The sequence below is a fragment of the Neocloeon triangulifer genome, unplaced genomic scaffold (assembly GCF_031216515.1).
Source record: "Neocloeon triangulifer isolate White Clay Creek 2 clone unplaced genomic scaffold, ASM3121651v1 ptg000012l, whole genome shotgun sequence".
In the NCBI taxonomy this organism is placed as follows: Eukaryota; Metazoa; Arthropoda; class Insecta; order Ephemeroptera; family Baetidae; genus Neocloeon; species Neocloeon triangulifer.
The window spans coordinates 16,518,342-16,542,423 of NW_026775554.1; the positions used below are offsets into that span (position 1 = coordinate 16,518,342).

Genomic DNA, 24,082 nt, shown 5'->3' on the forward strand with positions numbered 1-24,082 from the left:
AATATTTTATTTATGGTATTCTCTCCTCGGCTGCTGCACTTTTGCATGCCAAAACCTTCACTAAAATAAAAACAGCTGTATGTATTTTTGTTTAAAAAGAGTGGATTTCGATGTCAAAAGGCGTAATGAGACGTATATACGTACGCACCCATTAGCGAGTCCTTGGGGCCCACCGACCATGCATTGAAAGAGGCGACCAACCCTTTCACCGCGCGTCTCTCACTAATGACTGCGTGCGCTGTAATTTAATATTTAAACCATCAATGAATACGAGAGAGAAAGAGGCTGCCGGACGTCAAGCCAGAGCAAGGACTGAATGCTCATTTGTATATACGAGTAATTATAACTTGTGTGCGTTCAACTCCTGCACCTGAGCCGCATTTCAACGCCCACGGTCTGGACACGAGAGTAATTAATTTTGCATTTGACAGCGAAATCAGCAAACTGCCTTCGAATCGCCCTCGCCCACATGGTAACACGCAGCTAATTGCGTACAAAAATTTCATTTTCAGCAGGTGAAAAAATTAAACAAACGAGATTAGCAGTATAAATGGACAAAACAAGGAAATAAAAATTACTTCAATTTCGAGCTCACACGAAAGCGCACATTCTATTCCCACAAGGTGTGTGTTCATGTTTAATTGCAATAAAACTTATTTGAATTTTCATTTTTATTGCCACGAATCTTCTTCGGCGATAATAAAATTCGTTTATGTTCGCGTCCGAAAGCAGGCATAGGCCATACCTTGCATGTAATAATAATAAACTCGGTACACACACGAAAGCAATTGATTGTGTGTCTGTCACTGCGTGAAAACTCGAATGCAAGAAATGGCTTTTGCGTGCCGAGTTCTCTCTCCCTCGCCCGCCGCTCGTGTATGTTTTATTTCCAAAGGTATAAATCAACGACGTGATTCGAACCGCCGCCGCCGCCGCCCACCCACCTATGTGGATTTTAAAGAGCAAGAGAAGTCGAGAGGGGCTGAGAATCGGCGCCGCGGTGTCAAGATATAAAATATATATGTATACGCACACTCCGTATCAAGGGAGTTAGACGAGTTTTGCTGCGCCGGATTATCTCGCGCTCGACTGCGAATCCCGCGTGAGCCGCCGACCTCAGCTCACTTCCGACGACTCGAGCTGGCGCCAAGTAGTCGATTTCAAAGACGCTGCCTGCTTATGCAAACCTGGCAAACACGGCGGACCTGCGGGCTGCATACTTATGAAGATCAATTCGTACTGTTACTTAAATTTATTATTTTTCATTCGATTCATTTAAACAATACTTTTTATTTTTATTACAGTTGTCTTATCTTTTATTTCTCTATAAATTGAAGGAGGACTAATAAATAATAATAATAATTAATGGCTTAATTTTAAATTTTATCTAAAGAAGACAACAACAAAAGGGAGAGAGTATTAGCCAGCATTGCTATTACATTTGATGAAAAGATTGTTTGTGTGAATTATATATATTTTTATATGAAAAATAAAAAAATACTGTTTGTGAATATAATGCAAAAAACTTAAAGCAATAAGTCGAATAATTATAAAATAAATAAATAAAATTATTGACAAAATAAATAAATCAAAACAGGATAAAAGTAATTATTTTAATTAAAAATTCTAAATTGGATAAATTTTATATTTAAAAAATGTCAACAATTGTTATTTTGTAAATTTACTTTCTGTATATTTTTTTTCTTATATAGTTGCAAATTGTGTTTATTGATCTATCACAAAGGCAATTGCTGCCCATATATTATATATATTATATAGTTTGAAAGCAAAATATTTTTAATCTGTAGTTGCTTTCTTTAACTTAAAATAAAATTTTTTATATGAAAGCTTATGAACAGCATACAATTAATTATTGATTTTATGAATTCGTGTTAGCGCTGGGCAATTCAAGTCTTAATTTTTTTAATTGATAGCCTCGCGTTGATAGCAAAATTGCACCGGAAAGTCAGATTATTGTTTACCCTGTTTTTATTTATTAATCTTAGCTCTAGATCAGCTGTTGCCTGGAGTAAAACAGCATTTATGTGAATTTATCAGATTGAAACGCAGCAAGGTATGTTTCTCAGAAATCAAACACGTTGATAACATATTTTTTGTAATGTTTTCTACACTATTTATTATGAAAATATAAATACAAAATTTGCTATTACCAGAGTACATTAGTTGCCCCGCGTTTAAACAAGATGCGCGTGTTCACAATTTTCTTGCAGCTACGCCGCCGTGACTAATCAGCAGCTTTCGAAACATGCGACCGACAAGGTGTGGGCGGGTCGCATTATTTACAACAGACATCTTCAATTTAAAATTGGGGTCTGGGTGACTTCTGTGTGGCTAATTTCTCAACTGTGGACGGCGGAACTAACAGGGAAAGGGAGTTACAGTTTAAGTACATTAGTAGAGATCGAGAGAACAATTTATTAATTAAACGGCCTACAATGCGATAGATCGGAATCACTGGACGACTACTCGGACTAATCATGTAACTTCAGAACCACGTCGGGATGTGGCATTTATTTGTGGATATATATAATTGAAAATAATTGCGTTGTGTGAGTACAGTGAGAGTTTTATTTTGAAAATATTGCTGCATGCAAACATTTTGAGCAATCCTACGATTTCGTTGTGAACAAAAATTTATGCACATAAATTTTCAATACAATACCAAAATTGTTACAAACTGTGTAATAATGATTTTCAATAAACAGTACAGTAATTTTTTTAATGCGTAATTGAGAATTTTCTTTTGTCAACAACTTTTTTAAGTTAATATGGGCAGTCTAAGTCAGGTGTCTATATTTACCTACTCGTTGATATTTTTTCCTTAATTTTAGTGTTAATATTTTGAATTATAACTTGTTTGTCCTTAATCGTTAAGTGTTTTCTTCATAGCGGTCATAATTATTGCTCAAAGAGAGCCGGCCGTGTCAAAATTGTATTGCGATCACGCGCCTGACTCCTTATTGCTTATGACCAGACTACGAGATTATTGCTTGTGAATACCTGGCACTTTCTGGGTCATGCCGCGAACTGGAAATCGCCCTGCGTCCTAAAACTTCTTAATTATTCACAATTGACTTTCAAATAATTGCATGTAATCTAATATTCTCTCTGGTTTTTCTAACTTGGCGAGTTCCGAGCTCATCCGATCATGTTGCCCAGATTTCCGGCCAGTTAAAATTGCTTCAACAATAATTTATATAATCATAATATAATTCCTCTTAAAATTATTGCTTAGCTTATTATTTAAGTGCATTCAAGCTGCGTTCGATTCTTTCTTTCGTTCGGACTGAAAAAAAAAACAATCAGTTAAATAAAGCAGTGAATGCAAAAATCGTTGTTTATTTGTGGGAGTAAAATTCGTTGCGAAATTTTCTTGATTATTGCTCTCTCCATAAAGGTGAGTGAATCGGAAGGTATGTGTATAAAACGAGACTAGTTGTCGTAGAGCTGGAACGAGTTTTTATGGCTTCAGACTAGATAATAAACTAAATTGGTTATCATAAAACGGAATGTTCGCCTCCACTTTTCTCTTTGTTTTCTGCGCGAGAGTATATGTATTATACAATTGAATAAATGCAAGAGAAGCTTGGAGAATAACAAGAGTCATGACCTGAAATGACAGAGAGCATCTCTCTCTCTCTCTCCATCCAAATAATCATAAAAGTACAAAAACAAATAGCTACTTACACTAACTAAAACCACTTGAGTCTGCTCTCGAGATTAACTCGCTCAAACATGTGCCAAAAGGCGCAGATAAAATAATTCGGCAAAGTTTTAGAAAATTGGTTTTGGCTCTTATACCAACGACGCGGCCATAAAAATAGGAATACATACGCGAGATCAAATAATAAAAAAGAAGTAACTAGTCTTTAGTCTTCCTCGTAAATTCGAATTACACGGACAAACCGAAAACAATTTTTCTGCAAAAGGGAAAAGCGAAACATTTTCTCAAAAATCTCCATTTGTTCCATGTATCATCTAGCCAATCTTAAATCTTAAGTTGAATAATAATTATAATTGCAAGTTAATAGCAGAAATCGCTAAACTTGAGTTATTTATCTTGTGACTAGATTTTCACTCTTCCATTTTAAATATATTTGCGAAAAAAACGAAGCAGAGAGTCAAATAGAGAGAATCATACATTTTTAAACCTGCAACAGAGTTCACCTAAAAGTGGAAATCGGAAAAGAAGATTGAGAAAGAAGAGGTAGGGGCGTGTGCACATTTATTTTGCGGGTAAATTATTTGCATGCAATGCTTTTACTCGCTTTTTCTTGTGAGCCAGGGGATAGAAAGTAGATAGGAAAGACGATAGGAGAGAGAAGAAAGAAGAGCAGATAGGAAAGTCAGAAACGTGATAGCCGAATGAGGAAATGGAGAAAGAGAGAATCGTGCGCGCGCTCGCACGAAACAGGCAGAAGAAGAAATCGAGCAAATTACTCGAGAAAACGTTGGATTTTTCATGAGAGGAAGGCGAAGGGAAAAATCAACAGGCGCGCATCGCCGAGCGAGAGAGAGAAGAAAGGGAAAGCGAGAATAGTACTCAGAATATCGAGTTAAAAGAGAAATCTTGATGAACTCTGGAGGCATGTATAAATTATTTACCGTGCCTTCTGTGTACTCAAGATTGACATAAAGCCGAGGGAGGCCATTCTATACCCCAGTCAAGAGAGTACAACAAGGGGTCACTCAGTTTGTGTATATGGTCGGCTTGCACAAGCGCCCCGTTCTTATACATACATTCCGGCAGCGAAAATGTTTGTTCAGGACCGCCGCCGCCGCCGTTCCCCGTAGTCGTCGCACAGAGAAAGAGCTATCAAGTGACTTATGCATTATACGCCAAACAAACCGGCCGCAAAAACCGACTTTCACAATATTTCCACAGCGGTCCATTGTGGGAAATTTCGTTAAAAGGATTGCAGGGTGTTTTAATTTGCAGGCAAAAGCCCTCTCTCGTGCCGGAAAATTTTTATGTCAGGCTCGGGTAACAATTATACTCACATACATATGGATTCGCTAATGACTCTCTGGCATCGAGTTTCGCCAATATAAATATAATATATAGAATTCGGTTTGGGTGGGGAAAGGACCAAAAATTCAGCTGTGCTATATTTACAGTTTTGGTTAAGTATTTCTTGCCGCGTATCTTTTTGGCGCAGAAAAGCACCGTCAAAATTAAAGTACTTTCTTTAAGAAATAGTTAAACAATTTTTCTTAAGTGCTAAGTAAAGGGGTTTACAAGTATTTACAGAGACGCGTTTGTCTTTTCAATGCTCAAATCTCGACTAGTTACTGCTACTAGAACGCTAAACTCGTGTCTTAATTAAATGCTTATCATTTTTAAATATATGACTTTGGAATGCATTCGAAGTTGGAGATCATTTTTAATATTTCGTTCACCATACAAGGGTACATGAGTAATTTATTTAGAGACTAGTTCAATAAGCCATTACTAAGTATTGAAAAGTGCTCTCTTGGATTTCTATTTTAATATTTTTTCTTCTTTCAAAATGTCATTTTCAAAATTCAAATAACGCGCACGCTCTATATTCGTTGCTATGTAAATTTTTTATTGCGTTTTTCGTTGTGGTTTTTCTAAAAAATTATGCATGCTCAGACTTATTAAATTTATTTTGTTGTTTACAATTTCAATAAATGCATCGTTTTATTTTTCAAATAACTTTCTTTTTCTCAAATATATCATTATGTTTTTTTTCGTCGTGAATTTCATTATGGCAGCGTCAACTTATTTTGCATATTACTCACCAGAAGCGCGGCCGAGAGCAGCCCCGCGCGCAAAATCGATTTCACTCTGCGCTCTCCTCTCGTTGCATAAATTAGCCAGCTGAGCTAACTCAATTAATCGATTTGCATATTAGATTTCTGTTGCGCGTTTGTCGGCGGATAATTGAAAATGCATACAATACGACAGCAGCGTTTGATGGCATGCTGTTGTCATAATATGTAAAATAATTGAGCTGGTGTATATGTGTGAGTGTTCGTAATATATTTGTGAGCTACAATCCTATATTTTATAGTGAGTGTACGTGTGTGTGTGAGTTAAATATATACGCGTGTGTGTGTGAGTTAATTTAATTTCCTTAAATCCGCTAAGCACTAAGTGCCCGAGACGCATCGATGCAGTCTGACGAGCGTGACTACGGCAATCTTTATTTCGTTGTGACTGAAACTTTTGTTCCTTTTTCGCAAAAGTGAACATTTGTTGAATGCTTAAAATCAACTGGTTGGCTTCTATTTAAGTCGCCACGCAAACCACAAAAGTAAATATTATTTTTGTTTTTCCACTGTCCGCATTAATTTTCACAGCAAATCGTTGCTTTTTGTGTTCGACTACGTTCATAATGGTTTTGGAACTAATTACACCTAAATGTGTATACCCGGCGGCGAAGTTTATTGCGCGATGTTGCTGTTATTTCTCCCCGAAGCTGAGCATGAAATTTTAATTATAACGCCGCTCGTTAATTTTTTTTCTCAAACGCCGCCGCGCGCGATCGTTTATTTTATTCGCAATAAATTTCGTTCCGAGTATCAAAACTGAATAACGCTACTTTTTTCTTTATTATCTTTTGTTTTTAAGGGGATGATTTATGGGTGTGACATCCATTTAATATGGTCGTTGTGTGAAAAATACTCTTTATCAAAAAAATTTATCTAAAAAGGCAATGTGCATTTTTTTATGTCACCATTCGCTTAATGGCCTCCAAAATCGTACTTTTGAAGTCAAAACTGTTTTTTTTCTCTTGGATTTTTTTCATCATCCGTCCTTGAACAATGAACCCTGTTTTCACAAAACTTGTTTTTCACTTTTTAACAATGCTTAAGTGACCGTCTGTAAAAATAACATGCAATTCGACAATATTGTTTTATCAAAAATTTTCATTTTTACTTTGGTGAGAAAATCATTTCAATTTTTTACTTTTAGGGCACTTGCGTTTCATAATTCATTAAAAACGTCTTCTCTTTTTTATGTATATTATCTTATAAAAAGCGTGATGCGCGTTTTGTAAATATGCGTTTTTGACTGTTTTCATATTTTTGTTTGAGAGTGTACCTTTTTGAACGATGTTTCAGCAAAATAAACACACCTAAAGTTCAAAAGAATCGTATTGAACCGTGTTACTCATATAAAGCGTACTACAATGCAATATGGCAGACGCGGAACATAATTGGCGGAAAAACGGAAAGTAGAGAAGAGTCCATCAAAGTAGAAGACTGAGTTGAGATGAGAGATGCAAAGCGTGCGAAATTCAAGCAGCGTAGACTCCAGGGTGGAGGGGAAGTGGAGGGGGATACTGCGGTGACTGCAGCAGGTGCAGGTCCGAGCTGTTCGACTGTGAGCAGCAGACAATGGCGTCGCCTGGCGAACTGGGTGGCGTCAAGACGCCCGATGGACTGTCCTTGAAGCAGGCCGACTCGTAGTGCTTGTTCAGGTAGGACTTGAGGGCGAACGACTTATCACATCGCTTGCAGCGAAAGTTCTTGGCCGCCGAGTGCGTCTGCATGTGGGCCCTGAGGTTGGACCGGTCTGCGAAGGCCTTTCCACAGTGGGCGCAACCGTAGGGCTTCTCACCAGTGTGTGACCTGAGGTGACCTTGGAGTAGCCAGGGTCGCGAGAAGGCCTTGCCACACACGTTGCACTTGTGACTGAGGTTGTGGGTGAGCACATGCATGGCCAGGGCGGGCATGCTGACGTACGCCTTGTTGCAGGTGGGACACTTCTTGGCCGACTGCGAGTCCAGACTCCGGTGCGTCTGTTTGTGTCTGGACAGGTTGGACGACGTTGCGTACTGCTTGCCGCACTCTGGACACGTGTACTTGGGCTTCTCAGAGCTCTCCCCTCGGATCGGTGAGACCGAGCCAAGAGAGGTGGCTTTGCGCTTCGAGCGCCCATCGCTCACGAAAAAGGCCTCATAGGTGTACGCCACCGTTTTGCAAGATGGCGTCGGAGAGGGTGGCACCGTCGAAGGTGGTCGTTCGTCGCAACTCGATGCGTTGCCGGACGAAAGGTCGGGTTGACTAGACGCACTGAGATCCAAGATGGCGTGTGCTGCGCTGAGATCTTTGTGACTAGGCTTGACTGGGTCTTGCAGCGAGTACGGCCGGTAAATGTCCTTCTTCTTCGGTGGCAGTGAAAGTGCTGCCCCTGTGCTGGTGTAACACATGGCCAAGGACTTGCGGGGAGGGAGGGGAGCAGGAGCAAGTGGGGGTGGGTTGGGCTGGTGGTGTTCAGCCCATCGCTCCTCGTAGCGGTGCGGGTCTGCTAGGTAGGTTGGAGGGTAGTGGTGGTAGGCCTCTGGCGGGAACTGGTAGCCTTCGTCCCCTCGATGTAGCAAAACCCCAGGTGGAACATGATGGTGGTGGTGGTGGTGATGGTGTGACGGAGGAGGAGGGCCGCGGTGCGACAGATAGGGAAAGCTCAGACCGTGTGAGAGCTCCTGGACGTAGCCTGCAACATAAAAAAGGAACAAGGTTAAAAAAATTTATAAATAATCAAAACTATAATTTAAAAAAAAATCATCATTTTATGAATACATTTATTACTTTTTTTGTATAATATTTAATGCATTAATTATTAAAAAAAAAGTACAATCCAGCAACAGCAGCTTAAAAAAAAAATAAAAATTTATTTTGGCCGATACCTAAAAAATCAAATCATTTAAATTCAATAAAAATTGTCTACCAAAATAAAATTTAAAAATATAAATAAACTACATATAAAAAAATTATAAAAAATTGCAGGTTGCGAAATTTGGTGTATACTGCAAATTGGATGTTTTATTCATGCTCGCCGGCCTGCAAATTTAATGCATAATACCGTTCGCGCAGCTGCCTGTTTAAAAATTCAGCCTCTGATTGCCTGGCATACGAATCGATTTTATTGTTATTTATAGGACGGAATGCCTTTTATTATTTTCCGAATAGATTCTGCACAAGTGTGCAGAATAGCATCTCCCCGGTGGAGGTTCTGTACAACAGCTGGAGGCCGGGGCAAACACGGGTCTGCTCTAATATTCCATATTATAGCGGTACTTTTTGCTCCGCCGCCGTGAGGTCATGCAAGCTGCGAGCGAACGAGCGAGCCGAGTGAGAGCGAGATGGAAACAATAAAGCCTCCTATGCATCATACAATATTAATGTGTAGCTTGTTGAACACTCGCAAAATCCTCGTTACGGATCACGGATCGCATGACCCCCTCCTTTCCATTACTTTTCTTCTCTCTCACTCAACACATTAATTTCCTCCTCGACCCCTTTCCTTTCCTTACATATTTGCTCTCTCGCTGCGTATTATTGACGCACACGGGAGTTGTTTTTGAAATTTTAATAAGCGAACATGATTTATTGCTCAGGCGGCGCACTATAAAAGGCACTCTTGTAAATAATTGAGCGGCTTAATGAAAAATAAACCTCATCAAATATTCACAGACGGATTTATCGCACGCCAGCAGAGTTGTAGTTGTTGTCGGCGGCGATCACTATCGCGAAGCTTTTGTGTGTGTTATATATTTCTGCACAAATAAGACGACAACTGGTCGCTCGTTTGTGCTGTTATTGTTATTATTTTTCGTATGAGCGCATTTATTTTTACACCTAGGCAGATGATTAACATCTGCGGCTGGCGAATCTGCACAGATATGCCCTGGTGTCTTGATCCCTTTTGCTGTCCCCCCTGCATATATGCATCGGTATAAACTCCAGGTGCTCATTGTTGCAGCTCTTTTGTTCGCGGGAAAATAATGCTGCGCGAGAGGGAGGAGCGGCACTACTGGTTGCAGACGACTGCACGCGCCGCGTATAGTAAATTCCGCCAGGTGGAATAAAAACGTACGCTGGCTGCACGGCATGCACCCCTCGTCTGCCGTGTTTGTCGTCTCGAATATGTGTTGGAATAATCATTTAAAAAGAATAAAGCGAAGGGGGAGCGCGCGCGCGATGTGGCACAGAGATGATTTTACATCGCGGCCAAACTTAGCAATCAGCTCATTCAGGATTAATTTAATGCGTATAAATTAAAAATCATATTCAAATTCACAACCAGGTAAATATTTCTGAATTTTTATATCATAGAAAATATTTAATGACATCATGAACATGAAGAAAAAAAGTAGCATGCATTGAAGATAATTTATTACTTTTAAAGATTAAAAAATTTATTATTGAAAAAAATTTTTATTTAAAAAAAAAATTTTGGATTAAATATTGCATATGAAATTTTGTTCAACATTAAATAATAGCAATTTTGACAAACTATTATTATAATATTTATATGATATAAAATAAAATTAATTAGAAATGTAAAAAGTGAAAAAATTATTAAAATTTAAATGTTGATTTGTTATTTCATTTTTTTATTTTTATATTAATTTGTTGAAATTTAATTAACGATTAATTAATTAGCCCTTGTGTTAAAATGATGGAGTGTGTCGGCGGTGCCAAAGGAGAAACATGACAGGGTACGTATTTTCAAAGGCGTGCTTTAATTTCAGCAGCAGCCGAAATTCCCGCCGAGCACTAATATTATACTTTGTAGCAGCCGTCGAGAAACACACTTTGATGGAATAACGCGTGCGAATCTCTCGCCCCAGCAGCGAGCGAAAACCCACCCCCTTGGCATGTGTTGACACTGCAGTGACGGGCAATCCATCATACTAGAAACAAGGCACAAAAAGGGACAGCGCGCCGTTGAATTAAAACTTCGCGGTGCCTGGGCCCCTCAGGTGTCGTTAAAATTTTAATTTGTTTCCTGCTCGCGCGCTCGCCAACTTTTTGCTCGCAGCATTAATGAATTCTGACGCAATTATTCCTCTATCATTTATTCAAATTAAAAATGCAAACTCGCTTAAAAAAAATCTCCCCAAGAACAGGAGGGTTGGATTTTTCTCTTGAACAAACTGCTGAATTTGCTGAGCAAATACTCATTTGTATGTTTCTCAAGGAAAATATGGGGGCTTGTTTGAGCAGGCAAGGGAGAGCGGTGTGCACTGACTTGGAATAAGAAGATAGATATGCCCGCACAATTATTCTCCCCTGGAAGAAACTCTCTCTCGTCTCAAAGCAAGAAGAGATTCTATTATTTCTGCCACTATTATTCTCACGTAAATTGTTATTCCACCCACTGCGAAAGCAGATACAAATAATGCCCCTTTGTGTGTGTCCGCCGATGAATTCCTATAATAATGTATGTTCTCTCTCTGAGCAGAACGGCAATTATTATATTCGAAGGCAGTCAACAGTGTGGTTTAATGCGGCCCGTGTGTAATTTGGCGGCCACTATTTACGTGTATCCATCACGGTATTGTGCACATTTAAATATAGTTGATGATCAAAGGATTTGCATTTTACATGCATGACATGTCAGTTTATTGTCGGGCTGTGTAATTCATACGGCGTGTGCGCAGATAATTGGTCGCACGGGCCGCCACCCGCGGGATTATGACAATATTTTAATTTTAAATTAAATTGAAAACGCCGCTTTGTTATCCGCAAATGCGTCCGCAAATAATTAATTTTGCGCATGATGAAAATTGTTTGGAAAAAATCAGGTTTTTATTGAATTATTCGCTTGGTCTTGACACGAATTCGGGTCTGATTGGAAATTGCCGATCAATGCATGGATCAATTACATCGCATGCAGCAAAGGGTTGAGTGTATAGGCAGGCGTGCAGCGGCGGCGCGAGGCAGTAGCTCGCTGACGGTATTGAAGTTGGAACTGTGCCAAAAATCCAGCAGCACGCCGAGGCATAATGGTGAGCTGCTGGGAACCAAGATGGCTGAATACGGAGCGAGAGAGAGAGAAACTGCTTGCTGGGGTGAATGGAGCCACCGCGCCAGCCGCTCTTTTTATTGCTGCCGTCCGACTGTTGCATTTACATTGTTGCTACGGCGCGTTAATGCGATTTCGCGGGCCAACCTCGATAATGGGCTTGACAATTTGATTGCTTTGATTAATGGACAATTTAAAATACAATGTGATTTTCAGAATTATAAAGTCCTTTAATTCAAGGTTTTTACTTAATAATTTATAATTACATTATTAATAAAATAATTTCACAGTTATTTGTGTTAGCTACAAAGTAAAAACTGTTTTTTAATAATGCATTCAAAAACTTTATTATTTTAAACAAAAATTTGATTATTATCGATTCAAAAATTTTATCTGAAACCATTAGAACCTAGGCTGAAAATATATAAAACTTTTTAATGTTTCCTTTTGCTGGTTCTTCTCTCTCCGCAAACAAGGGTGGAGGTTCTCCTTTTGTTTTTATAAAGCAATAAAAGGTTTAATTTACGAATTCGCCCCGAGTGAGCGAACTTGTTTAATCACATGTAGACAACAGAAGTTACACTGCTGGCTGCAGCGGCTGCTTTTCTTCTTTAACGCAGAGAGAGGGAATATGCGACGGGAGCAGTAATCTAGATTAGGCTGGAGAGAGAGGGTTGAAGGGTCTAATTAAACTGCCTGTGCGCTCTGCTTCCGCTGCCGGCCTCTCATTTTAGTCCTTCTGATTGTCCGAGAGGCACATTTTATGGCCGACGCAGGCACGGGGCCTTAATTCACTGGCATTCTTATATACGCCGTAGCTGCCGAAACGCGGCCGAGCATTTTAAATTAAAAAAGAGCAGCAACGCCAATTTGCTCTGCCCTGCTGTGTAGAAAGAAAGTTTGCCTCTCTCCCAAAGCGCATTAAGCTGCTGGTTGAAATTTTATTAATTACCCTCGTGGCACGAGAGCGGGGGCGATTTTCCACTCGCGTGATTTATCGATTTGCATAGATAGAAACCGACAAACTCACTCTCCAGTTTCAATTGAAAAAACGAACGAAAGGATTATATAGTGCATTTAAATTGCAGAAGTGACATAATTACAAAAAAAACCTAATTAAAAAAAAACGATAATTCGAAAGATTAAGTAACAAAATAGTTCTGAAGGATTTTTTTTTTAAATTTAAATTTGTTATAATTTTACATTGATTTTTAAATTAATTTAAATTTATTTATAAAATATATCAAGCGTGCTAATGTCAATCTGTTCAAACAATGGAAAATCTTGTCTCTCAAAGTAAATATTGGGCAAATTCAAAATTCTTGAGGAACGAATATCACTTTTTCTCAATAAAAACTGGCCGTAAAAAAGATTTCTCAAGGGCTTAAAAGTTCTGGAAAAAATCCGAAGGCTACTTTGGGAAACAAAAAGCGTCAGAGCAGCGCAACAGTATATAAGCGATCGATGGGGCGCGCGAGAAGAGCTCCCACAGCAGTGGTACTGCAGGCCACGCGCGCTTTTGTCACGCCAATCGATACGGTAACTGATGGCTCCTCTCTCTCTAAATCGATGCATCAGAATTCAGACAGGCTGAATAAATGAACGGGGGTGAGAGAGAGATTTTCTTCTTTTTTTATTCCATTCTATTCGGCTTGACTGTGTGCGAGCAGCGTGTGTTTGTTTGATGCATCCATCAGCAGTTGAGCATCAACGGATTACGGTGCGGGTGGCGTGGTTCACAGGCGCAGCTGTCACTTCCCGCATTTAATTAATGCCCGTCCAAACAATCAGAGCAGCACAATGTCAACGACATTGTCTTGAAATGCAACACATGTGTTCACTCGCCAAATTTTAATTAATTAACGTTTGATGTGTGGGGCGAGTTAATTTGCACTAACGAATCTGCAGAGAGAGTGAGTGACGCATGAATTATATTTTGATAACACACTCATCTTTTTCGGCTAATGCCGCACTAATTTGTATGCAAATTAGCGCAGACGGGCAGGCTGTAAATTTTCAAACTAATCTCCGGGCAACTTTTGGCGTTTGTGCGCTGACTGCTCATCAAGGGCGAAGAATTAAAATAATAACTCGCGTCAAGAGTGGCTGGATGGAAAAATGCAAATTGAGTGACAGATTACATTCAAAATTTTAAATCTGCGCATGCGTCAAAGCGATGATTTTCAGACCACCTGCGCATTTTGCAATTACAATCGGTCCTTTTTTTTTTAAATAAATATGAAATTGTTGTAATTTCCAGATTTAAGAGAAGTCATAGCCATATTTTATTTTAGCTAAATATCAAATTTAATTTTTTGTTTCCAAGTTGGGGTAGATTATGGGTTTGATTATTAAATAATGAAATAAAAGATTATGTTTTAATGAAATATCAGTATTCGTCAAATCAAATTAAACTTGAAAAAAATAGCGTGTTCCTGATTTTTGAGTGAAAATAATTTTTTTTTTTATAAACATTCGATTTCATTAATTTAATGATTTTCAGACAGAAATGTTCATTTTTGTGAAAATTGTAACGTTTAATATTGTTCTCATTTTAGCAAATTAAAGTCGTTATTTATTTAAGACCCCTTTACGGCCACTTTGGCTCTGACTTTGAGACATAAATATCGCAACACCACTCAGCGAAATGCATATTCCTCTCCATCCGTTATCGCTACGTGTGTAAAATTAATGCTCTTAATGTTGCGTATTATTAAAATGGAGCTTCGCCGCTTTAATAAAACACGACAATTTATGACGCAATTATATTCACCGCCATTTTCGTTCGAGAGCTAGTAGGGTGGCTTGCTGCACAAACTGTGATATGACAAATAATTTTATCGCGCACACACTCTCTCCGCTTGGAATAATCGCGTTAATTTGGTGATTAACCCCTTCTCTACGGAGTGATCACGTGTGTGCGACGAAAGACACGCGAGCTCTCATATATTTTGTGCACGTGTACGTGACTTACTTGCAGAATGATAATATAATAATTTTCATTTTTTTCTCTCTCTCCAGGTGGAGATTTTAATTAAGTGCGATAGATCGAGTGCGTGCCTTTTTTTGTAAAAGCATGACACTTTCGCTTTCACGAAATAAATAATTCATTAGAAAATCGTGTGCATTTAAATCCGGACGAGGAAAATATAAATAAGCAAGTAGTCACGAATACACGTATATGCGTAACTACAAATTATGTCCTTTCGCTTAATCGTATTGTAAATTATACCATTTTTATTATGATAATTTATTGTGCTCTGCTAAAAAGGTCAGAGAGAGTTTTTTTTCGATTCAAAGTAGGCTTCTGCGGTGATAATTGTTATCATTAAATTATTGTTATTAAGTGCTATGAGTTATGGCGTGTGGCTATACTTTTCGTGGATTTTTATATGAAAAGTGATTAAAATGTGTGTGTTTCTGGTTCGCGGGCCGAATTCGTACAACTCCATTTGATTTGATGCGATAAGCACCAAGTTGTGCTGGTGTGTGCTAAAATAAATTTTGTTTTAATGCAAATGTCTTGTTGTATGCCTTTTATCGAGGCAAAATGCAAATACCGCGGAAAGAGAATAAAATTCTTGCTTTATGGTTTTCGTTAGCCCATTAGACGTACTATTATTATTTTATACTTTCCAAAAGAACGAAAAGAGCACTGGCCTCTCTTCGAGGACATAAATCCACTGCAAAATTTCCTCGCGGTCGTTAATTCTCTCAAATTTGTATACCGCAGTGATTTCCAAATTAGTATTCGGGACTCGTTGCAAGTTTTATTTGTTTTTCAGTTGGTGGCATAGAACGGAAAACCACTTTATGCATCAGCAACAATCGATCGATCGATATACACACGTTTATTTCAGGTGGCCATTTACATGTAGATTAAGTAAGACTAAATTAGTCACCCACCGTGGGAGCATAAAAAAAATGCACAGGCTGATGAGGATTGCGTGTACGGCGTGTAATAAAGCAGTTTCTTTATTGTATGTGCAACGCAGAGAGCCGAAGAGAGTGTATGGTGCTGAGCACTTAATGTAAATCGAGTACGTACGTATTTATGTGCGAGCAGGCTAATTGAAAATAGTACAGAACGAACCAGCATGGGTCTGAAGCAATAATTAGCACGCGAGAATGTAAATTTCAAACAACTAGAGACGACACTTTAGCTGCACAATATGGCGGCCGCGATTTCAAGGGTGGCCCAAATCTTCATTTTATCACCAATTTTTACATTTTCCAGAACAATTTTTGTTCCATTTTTAAAAACAAGGTTGGTTTGTGCATATTAAACCAGTTTTTTTATAATTTTTTTTTGCTCATTTTGTTAAAATTTGTTTGCCAGTTTTTTACCGCATCTAGGCAATTTGCGTGCCGCAAAATCGTAAATAAAATGGGCATTAACCAGTATTAATTTTTTAGGCGGAGGAATTTAATTACTCGAGACCGGCGAAATTTTTAACGAAAGAGCTAGACGGGCTTGTAGCAAAAAATAAAGGCGACGGGCACTTTGTAGATTTCGCGGATTACGAGCATGCACTTAAAAAAATGGCGCACGGACAGACGTGCATCGATTTTTCTGCTTTGGCGCTTACCATGACGGATCTGCTGGTGGTTTTTTTAGCTCATGGCCGGCCGGAGAATTTGTGCTGAGGCGGCGGTACGTGGTCCAGAGGCAGTGCACCGCTACGTACTGATGCTGGAGAACACATCTGGGTGCGTGGACCGGCACCGCCGCCCCTCCTCGTCATCTGGGTACCGCCCTACGCCTGTGCTCCACTTTACGTCACCTACAAATGGGCGGCACCCTTATCGCCTGATATCGCTGATGGGAATGGCGATATCCGTCTTATCACCGTTCGTTTTCCTTTATCGATAGCCAATTAATTTATTCTCCACCTCTATAATTAATTAAAGTTGAAATTTAATTGAAAAATAATAGTAAATATGCAAACCACAACCACCAGCATACGAAAAATTAGTTTTAATTTAATTTTATCCCAAGAAGGTTATGCAGCCTGAGAAACAAACTTTTAAAAGGCATAATAAATAGTATGAAGCTATATTTTATTATTATTAAAACATGCAAGAGTTAGATAGATTGAAAGCTATTAATGAATGGAATTTTGAAAAAAAAAATTATAATAATAATTAAAATTAAACCTTCTGCGTTAAGGTTCGTAGGGTGTTATGCACATTATTATTCATTAATAATTCATCAGATTGTTGCTTGATTTCCCCTGCATGTAAGCATAAATCAAGGGTCTAACTCAGTGCTGATTATTTTTTTCTCTCTCACTCGAAAAGCGTCATTAGGGTTGTGGTTCTTATCTCAACTCTTTGTCTCGAAATGCGGTGCACCCGGACAGAGTCAAGGGGTTTCGATTGTCGTGCGTTGCAGGCAATAATTTATGTGAGCTGCGCCCCACGCCTAGCTGCATATATATTTTCTTCTCGTTGTTGTGTTGCGCACGCTGGGTGGCGTAATTTACCACTTAAGCCGGCCGGCTCTCGGTTTGTTAATGAGCACGGGGCTTAAATGCAAAATAAATGGTGTGTGAGTGCAGCGATATTGCGCCGAGGGCGAGCCTTGATATTGTTGTTTTGGTTTCCGAGAAATTTAATTCTGGTCGAGCTGAATGGTTGTCGGGCGGACGCAGAATGGCATTCCGAGGATGTGTCTGGCTCGGGAATGACTAGGGGGTGAATGCGCCATTGTTCTATGATATGGAATAATAACGCGCCTCGTTGTTGAAAAATGTTTGGAATAACCATGCCAAGTTTATTCACAACGACTTCTACAAAAAATTTAGATGCAATTCTGGTATATGAATTTTATATAAAACACAGTGAAATTAAAATAAGGAACAATATTTACGAATATAAATTAGACTTAAAATTGAAAAAAATTGTATATAATAATGCAATAAAATGAAATTAATGATGATGCTTATTACAAGGGGTAACAAATATTTTTAATAATAGTTTTGGTTTTTGTTTAGAAGTAAATTTTCGCGCTTTTTTTTAGTTTTAAAATAATTGTTAAAATGACTATTTAAAAATTTCCTAGAATTAAATTTTAAATCTGGAAACATTTGAACCGTAATATTTTAAAAAATTGAGAAATCTTATTTGGAAAAAATAATCCTTCTCTAAAATAATAAGATTTTTGTTTAATTTCTTTCATTAATATCAATATTGATACTTTTTGCTGCAAAATTATAACCATTGAGCAACTTTAAAAGTTAAAAGTGAATTTAAATTGAAATATTCAAAGCCTGCTCATTTGCATCTTGACCATCCAGAGGATCAAACAAGTCCCTTTAAAAAAACTTTATGAATGTTGCATGCGAGCCGGCTGCACGTTACTTCGGTGTAAACTTCAGAACTTTACCTTGCTTGCTTCGCATATAATCATGCGCATATCTTAATTAAATTGACCCGTGCAGGGTAATGAAATCTTCATCAGCATAAGAGCAAGCTTCAAAACGCGGCGCTGATAAGCCGCCAATATAACACACAGGCCTTCATATTCGGGTGGCTCTGGCCGGGTGATACGAACCCTTTATGACCTTTATTGCAGGCGGCGCGATGCATAAATTACGCGACTTACGAGTGCACGGCTCTGCCTCTCGCATGCACTACCTATTTACTTGGCTCACACACACACACATGAGATTATCGTTATTGTAAATTGTGGCAGGCTGTTATGCATTAGGCCTTCATAACGGCGGAACGTGATTTGCAGCCGGAATAGGCTCGCGCGCTTGGATATTAAGTGGAGCCCGTGTTAGCGCCTAATCTGGGTGATCACGTGTTGAAATTCGCCAAATTTATGCTGCGCTCGGATATTTCGTGGGCCTCTATTAACGTATACCCTACTTAGTTAGCGAAATGAGGCCTCTGAGAGATCAGAAAATGAGTTTTTAGAATTGTTTTATTAATATTATAGCTTTGCTACGACAAGAAGTAATTACTTTTATTTAAATAAACTCTAACATTCAAATTTATATAATATGGTTAAGTTTGTAATTATATTTTTTAAATTTTTTTATAAGAATATAATTTAAAACTTTTATTTTTTTTATATTTTATTGCATTTTAAGTTTTTGTAAATTTCAAGTTTAATTTAATATAAACGATTTTCATGCTAATTTCTTTAAAAAACTACTGTTGTGACGACATAAATTATCAAAAGTTTTATAAAATTAACGTGATTCAGTAACATTTATATGAGATGTGAGCCACATAAATTAATTAAAGTAGATTGAGTAAATTCTTTTCTTATTGTAATTTTACAAAACATTGGATAGATTGAAAATATTTGAAATAAGTAATAAAATTAAGTTAATAAATTCAATGAAACTTGATAGTTAATCGCAGTCAATGCATTAAAAATTTCAACAAAATTAATTTCCAGTCGTGAATCTTCATTAGGATTAAACCGCTTTTCAAATAATTCTACCCCATCTACTTTCCGCCTCAACTCGAGAAAACAAAGAGGTGTATATTGTGTGTTTAGCGCTGCAGGATTATTTGTTGCGCCTCCTTAGAGACCTGCTCGCTCGGCGCTCAACTTCTTCTTCTCTCTCCAGCGCGCACCACCTCTCGGCTCGGCTTGCTGAGCATAAACTTCCATGTGGTGAATTTTATACATGTATTTCAAAATTTATATAAAATAAGGTCGAATGTAGTATAATGTCTGGCTGAGAATTTAAGCGGTGGCAGCTGGGAAAGCGGCGCGCGCGTTTCCGCGTCGTGCCGTGTAATCTATAATTTATGAATGACACACAATGCATTCCTCTGGGATGCCAGCAAAGTGCTTTATGTGCGTCAAGTTCTGAACCTCGAGCCCCTTGGGTTGTATGCAGATGTTGGTGGTCTCGCGCTCAAGTTGTGCATGCACCATTCAAGAGAGACCGTGGCTCGCAATTAAAATTAATTAGCGACAAATCGATTAATGTCTTGGAAAGCATGAGCGAATTCCGACGCGCATTTGCACTTTGGGGTAATGGGCCCGTCATGATTTGTTTGACAATCTAAATTGGCTTAATTAAATTCGTTTAGCTGGCTTTGGAATGCGGAGAGTAATGTATTTTATGCTTCTCATGAAAATTAAAACTAAATTCAAATACATCAGTTTAAAAAAAAAACGTGCAATTAAAAAATTGCCGGTTATAAAATGTCTTGTAATTTATTTTACAAAAAATATTAATTAATTTGAAAAGGTTTGCTCTCGGCTAGAAAAATAAGCCGATTTTATTTTCAGATAAAAATCGGTTTTTTTGCCTAATTTTTTTTTTAGGAGTTGAATAGAATAACATGTGGTTTAATTTAAACCTAATTTACTTTATTTTATGCAGAATTTATTTTATATTATGCTAAATTCTTTGAATGTCTTGATAAACAGGAGCCATAAATTTATTTCTATATCCAGATATTGACTTTTATGAAAACAATTACATATATAAATTTGAGCGTCTCTGGTGCTGGCCAGATTCTTGATATTAGTGCTGTTCAGGGTGCATTTGAAACTTAATTTTTTAATTTTGTCAAAATAATTAATGTTCAGACAATCAAAATTAAGTGAGACTAGAAACATTAAAAGAAGCATTTTTTTTTAACTTGTGTTGCTTATGTTCATATATTAAATGAAATTAAACCATATTTTTAATCAAAGGCACTCCGCATTATTTTTGATCGATATTTTTTGAATGTGTTCTAGATTATAGATATGCAGATTCAACCCTTTGTTCTTTTTTCCCCATTAAGTGTGACCGTTTTCAACAGCTTGTCGTGCGAATTACGATCTAGATTGCACACTGGCCGCGCCCATTACACTTACAATTAGAACCGTGCGGCGCTCTCTGTCCAGCCGCGTTCAGCAACACATTGATAATAACCACTATCAATTATGGATAATTGCAGGTATTAATTATACAGACCAATAACGTGTGCCGTGCACATGGCGTAGCACCTGATTATGTTTGCGTAAGCCCAACCACGTATTGATTTATCGCAGGCAACATGTGCTGCTGAATTATTGTGATTTATAGATCGGCCGCTTACAAGGGAAAAAGCCATAACACTTTTGCATGAAAAATCTGCATTGCACATTTTTTTTTTTAACAAAAGCAATCTCGTTGATTGTGATGGTCTCTGGAGTATGGAAGAAGAGTGCAGACGAGTGTTAAAACACATTCTGCAAGAAACGGGCCACTTTTCTTCTCAAGCAGGAATAACATGTAATATTGAAAGTTTATGGCGAATGTACTTTAAAACTTTACTATGCCCTGTTGGATTATTCAAGTTACACTGAACAACTGAATGTATAAAAGTTTTAAAGCTGCTGAAAAAGAGACTGCACTGTGCAGCAGCCGAGCATAAAGTGGCTTGTGAAATTTATACTGTCGAGTTGGTCGGTCGGCGGCGCTCACAGAGTCGCTTGAATTCCGCCGCTGTTTATATTGCACGGCCACTTGTAAGCTGTATAATGCCGTCATACGACCATATAATATGCTAAAAACAACAACATCGACTGCCAAAAGTCACTTTGCACTCTGTCCTCCGTGGAGCGCAGGCACAACTTTTTCGTTGTTAAATATAAACTCACTCGTTGGCCAATTTTTTATTGCGGCAATGAAAGAGTTTGCGGCCAGAGAAATTATATACGTCAGATGATAAATTTTGCTTTTTAATATTTCCGTGCTTGGAATAGAAAATAGAGCTATTTGTTAGTTGGAATTGCTTTTAAATATTCCAAATGTCCTCATCTTTAACATATTTATTTAATAATGTTATATTAATATCAGTATAAATGTATAATTACTTTGAATAGATGATCGATGTATCTTGCCATGGACAGTGATTGCCTCTGTGATATATCAATACATATTATTTTGCAACTTATTAAAAATTACATGAATTACATACTTAATTTAAGAGAAACTATGTAACTGATATCAAAATTTAATTTTTGTTCTAATAATATTCTAGTAATAAATTTTTTGTAGAACGTTAAATTATTTATCAATAAAATAGCAACAATTTTTCATTTAAAAAATGCACATCTGTTTCAAAAGCAAATTTAATTACTACTGTGAAATATACTTTTTTATTTCTCTTGTAAATTTTAGCAAAATATATGCCAATAGTTGAACTGTTTTATTTTATAATAAAGATTTTTCTTCATTTACATCAATTAGATCGAAAACTTTTTTTTAACTTTATAAATAATTAATTAATTAAATTTACAATCACATCAGATACAAAAGCCAAAGATCATTTGTAGCGGAGACACTTGTATGAATTTCCCAGAGCTCTCTATATATCTCTCTTTCCTCTTCGCAAACAGAATTTGACAGTTAGGCAACAAGTTTGACGCTGACGTTGGGCGGATTGCCTAGCAGCTCGCGCCGCAGGCGGAGCTCAAGTGGAGCGGAATGCGAGAAATTCGCATCCTTTGTCTCTTTGTTTTCATATCTGGGCGGGTAATTCGGCCAGACAGAGGCAATAAAATTCCGAGCGGGAGAGCGCAATCTTTATAAATTATGGAATGCCGGCGGCCCTGCTTTGCTTCATTTTCCGCGACGCCGTTTTATTTTTTATATGCATGTACAGAAGGAGCCGCCGCTTGTGGTGATATAGTGCACAATTGGGAGGTTGAGCAGGGTTGGGGTTTTGGCCTGTTGCCGCGACTGCTGCTGCTGCTGGTAGTGTTTTGTAGTAGGAACGCACACACAGGGGTGGTTGTGCGGGAATGCTCGCTACAAAGGCGCGTGTGTGCATGGGGTGAGCTGCAATTCATATATACAGAGAGAGAGAGAGAGAATGAAGAAGAGCGTTCGTTCTCTCTCTCTCACACTCGCACACAAACTTTCATATAATATCGATTTCTCTCTCGGCAGACTCGAGATCCGAGGCTTAAAATTATTAAAGAGAGGGTTCTCGTGGCCCCACTTGCTGCATTAATCGTCAAGTTTTTGACCCTCGAAAAGTCGAAAGACCGCGCGCTTGTCAAATGATTTACGTCCGTGGATGCTCGTTTCGGCGTCGCGATTTATTACTTTTTCGAAATTGGCTCGAGCGCATACAGATTTATGAGTTATTGAGATAAGCGAGTTCCAAAAGTTTTTGAAGGAAGATTAGCAGATAAACCACGGCTGTGATTTAAAATTTTAGTGAGAAAATTAAAGCAACTAAATGAGCAATTTTAATTAAAATATTTATAAAATACATTATTAAATTACAACGTATTTAAAAGGAATAGGCAATAAGATCAGAAAAAAATTAAAGTCAGTTAAAAATTCGACAACTTCATTGTCCTAATTGTATATTATTGACTGACATTATACTGATCAATAAATTAAATTTAAATCTTTTAATTAATTAGAGAGTAAATTTTATCAAAAGTAAAAATTAAAAGTGTTTTCATCAAGAATTTAAAATGTAATTATTTCCATATATATTACATTAAGTAAGTAATTTATATATTATGCTCATCATTCAAGGCTTTCAAATTTTGAAACATTAAATTTTTCTGTTCGTCTCCTACAAATTTGTGTTCATAATTTATCAAGGGGTTCCGGAAATTTGCGGCAACCGGTCGAGCATGAATTAAAAAAATAATAATAATAACATTAAATGGTGTTAAATAATTTTGACTCACCGTTGTAGAGAACGGCCACCCTCTCAGGAGTTCCGGGAGCATTTGGAGGCGGACTGGGGGCAGTGGCGCCCGCCGTGGGGCTGGAGGGGCCCCAGCCGAGACGAGTGGTGGTGCTGGTCGAGCTCGAAGCCGACGAGGACGGAGGAGGCTGTTGGGCCGACGACTCCTGAGACTGCTGCTCGGCCTTTTTCTCTTCGTCGGAGGCGGCGGCGGAGGCGGCAGCGGCGGCCGCCGCCTTCTCGCGGTCCCACGGGTACTTCCACTTCTTGGCCATCAGGCAGCGAGGCATTTTCGGTGCTTTCCTTTCGAGGAGTGAAAAAATATGTATGAGAGTAGGCGAGTAGAAAAATTGTTTGTTGGTTGAAGGACGGTTTCGGGCTCTCGCACGCGAACGGACAGTTCAGGCTCCGCGTGGGAAGGGTTGCGGCGTGTCTCGGTGGTGGTGCCAGCGCAGGAGCCGATCGCCCATTTCTTGCTTGTTGGGCGCGTGGAACAAGACTGAGAGTGCGAAGCACGTGCTGCTGTCCCGTCCGCTCGCTCCCCCCTCCCCTGGCCGCGCTACCCCTGCTGATTAAAGAGCGCGGTCTGTCGGTCGCTCGCTCAGTTTGTGTGTG

The 24,082-nt window shown here is 38.4% G+C and overlaps 1 protein-coding gene across 2 annotated transcripts; it reads right to left on the reverse strand.

Annotated features, from left to right (window-relative positions):
- Positions 1-2,612: 2,612 nt before the first annotated feature.
- LOC132197078 (zinc finger protein 628) lies at positions 2,613-24,082 on the reverse strand. Of its 2 annotated transcripts, none has more exons than XM_059620128.1 (2): positions 23,469-24,082; positions 2,613-8,488 (listed from the first exon to the last, which is right to left on the reverse strand). In XM_059620128.1, the coding sequence occupies exons 1-2, from the start codon at positions 23,755-23,757 to the stop codon at positions 7,290-7,292; spliced, it is 1,488 nt and encodes a 495-aa protein (XP_059476111.1). In that variant the 5' UTR covers positions 23,758-24,082; the 3' UTR covers positions 2,613-7,289. The 2 variants fall into 2 exon arrangements, 1 of the variants encoding a protein (XP_059476111.1); XR_009441816.1 differs by lacking the exon at positions 23,469-24,082 and adding an exon at positions 16,396-16,510 and having other exon boundaries at positions 8,349-8,488.

Bases quoted from the DNA above. Each gene is read 5' to 3' on its own strand.
- LOC132197078 (XM_059620128.1), bottom strand. From the start codon at position 23,757: ATGCCTCGCTGCCTGATGGCCAAGAAGTGGAAGTACCCGTGGGACCGC. The intron at 8,489-23,468 runs GTGAGTCAAAAT...TTTATGTTGCAG, and splicing joins GGTGGCCGTTCTCTACAACG to GCTACGTCCAGGAGCTCTCA.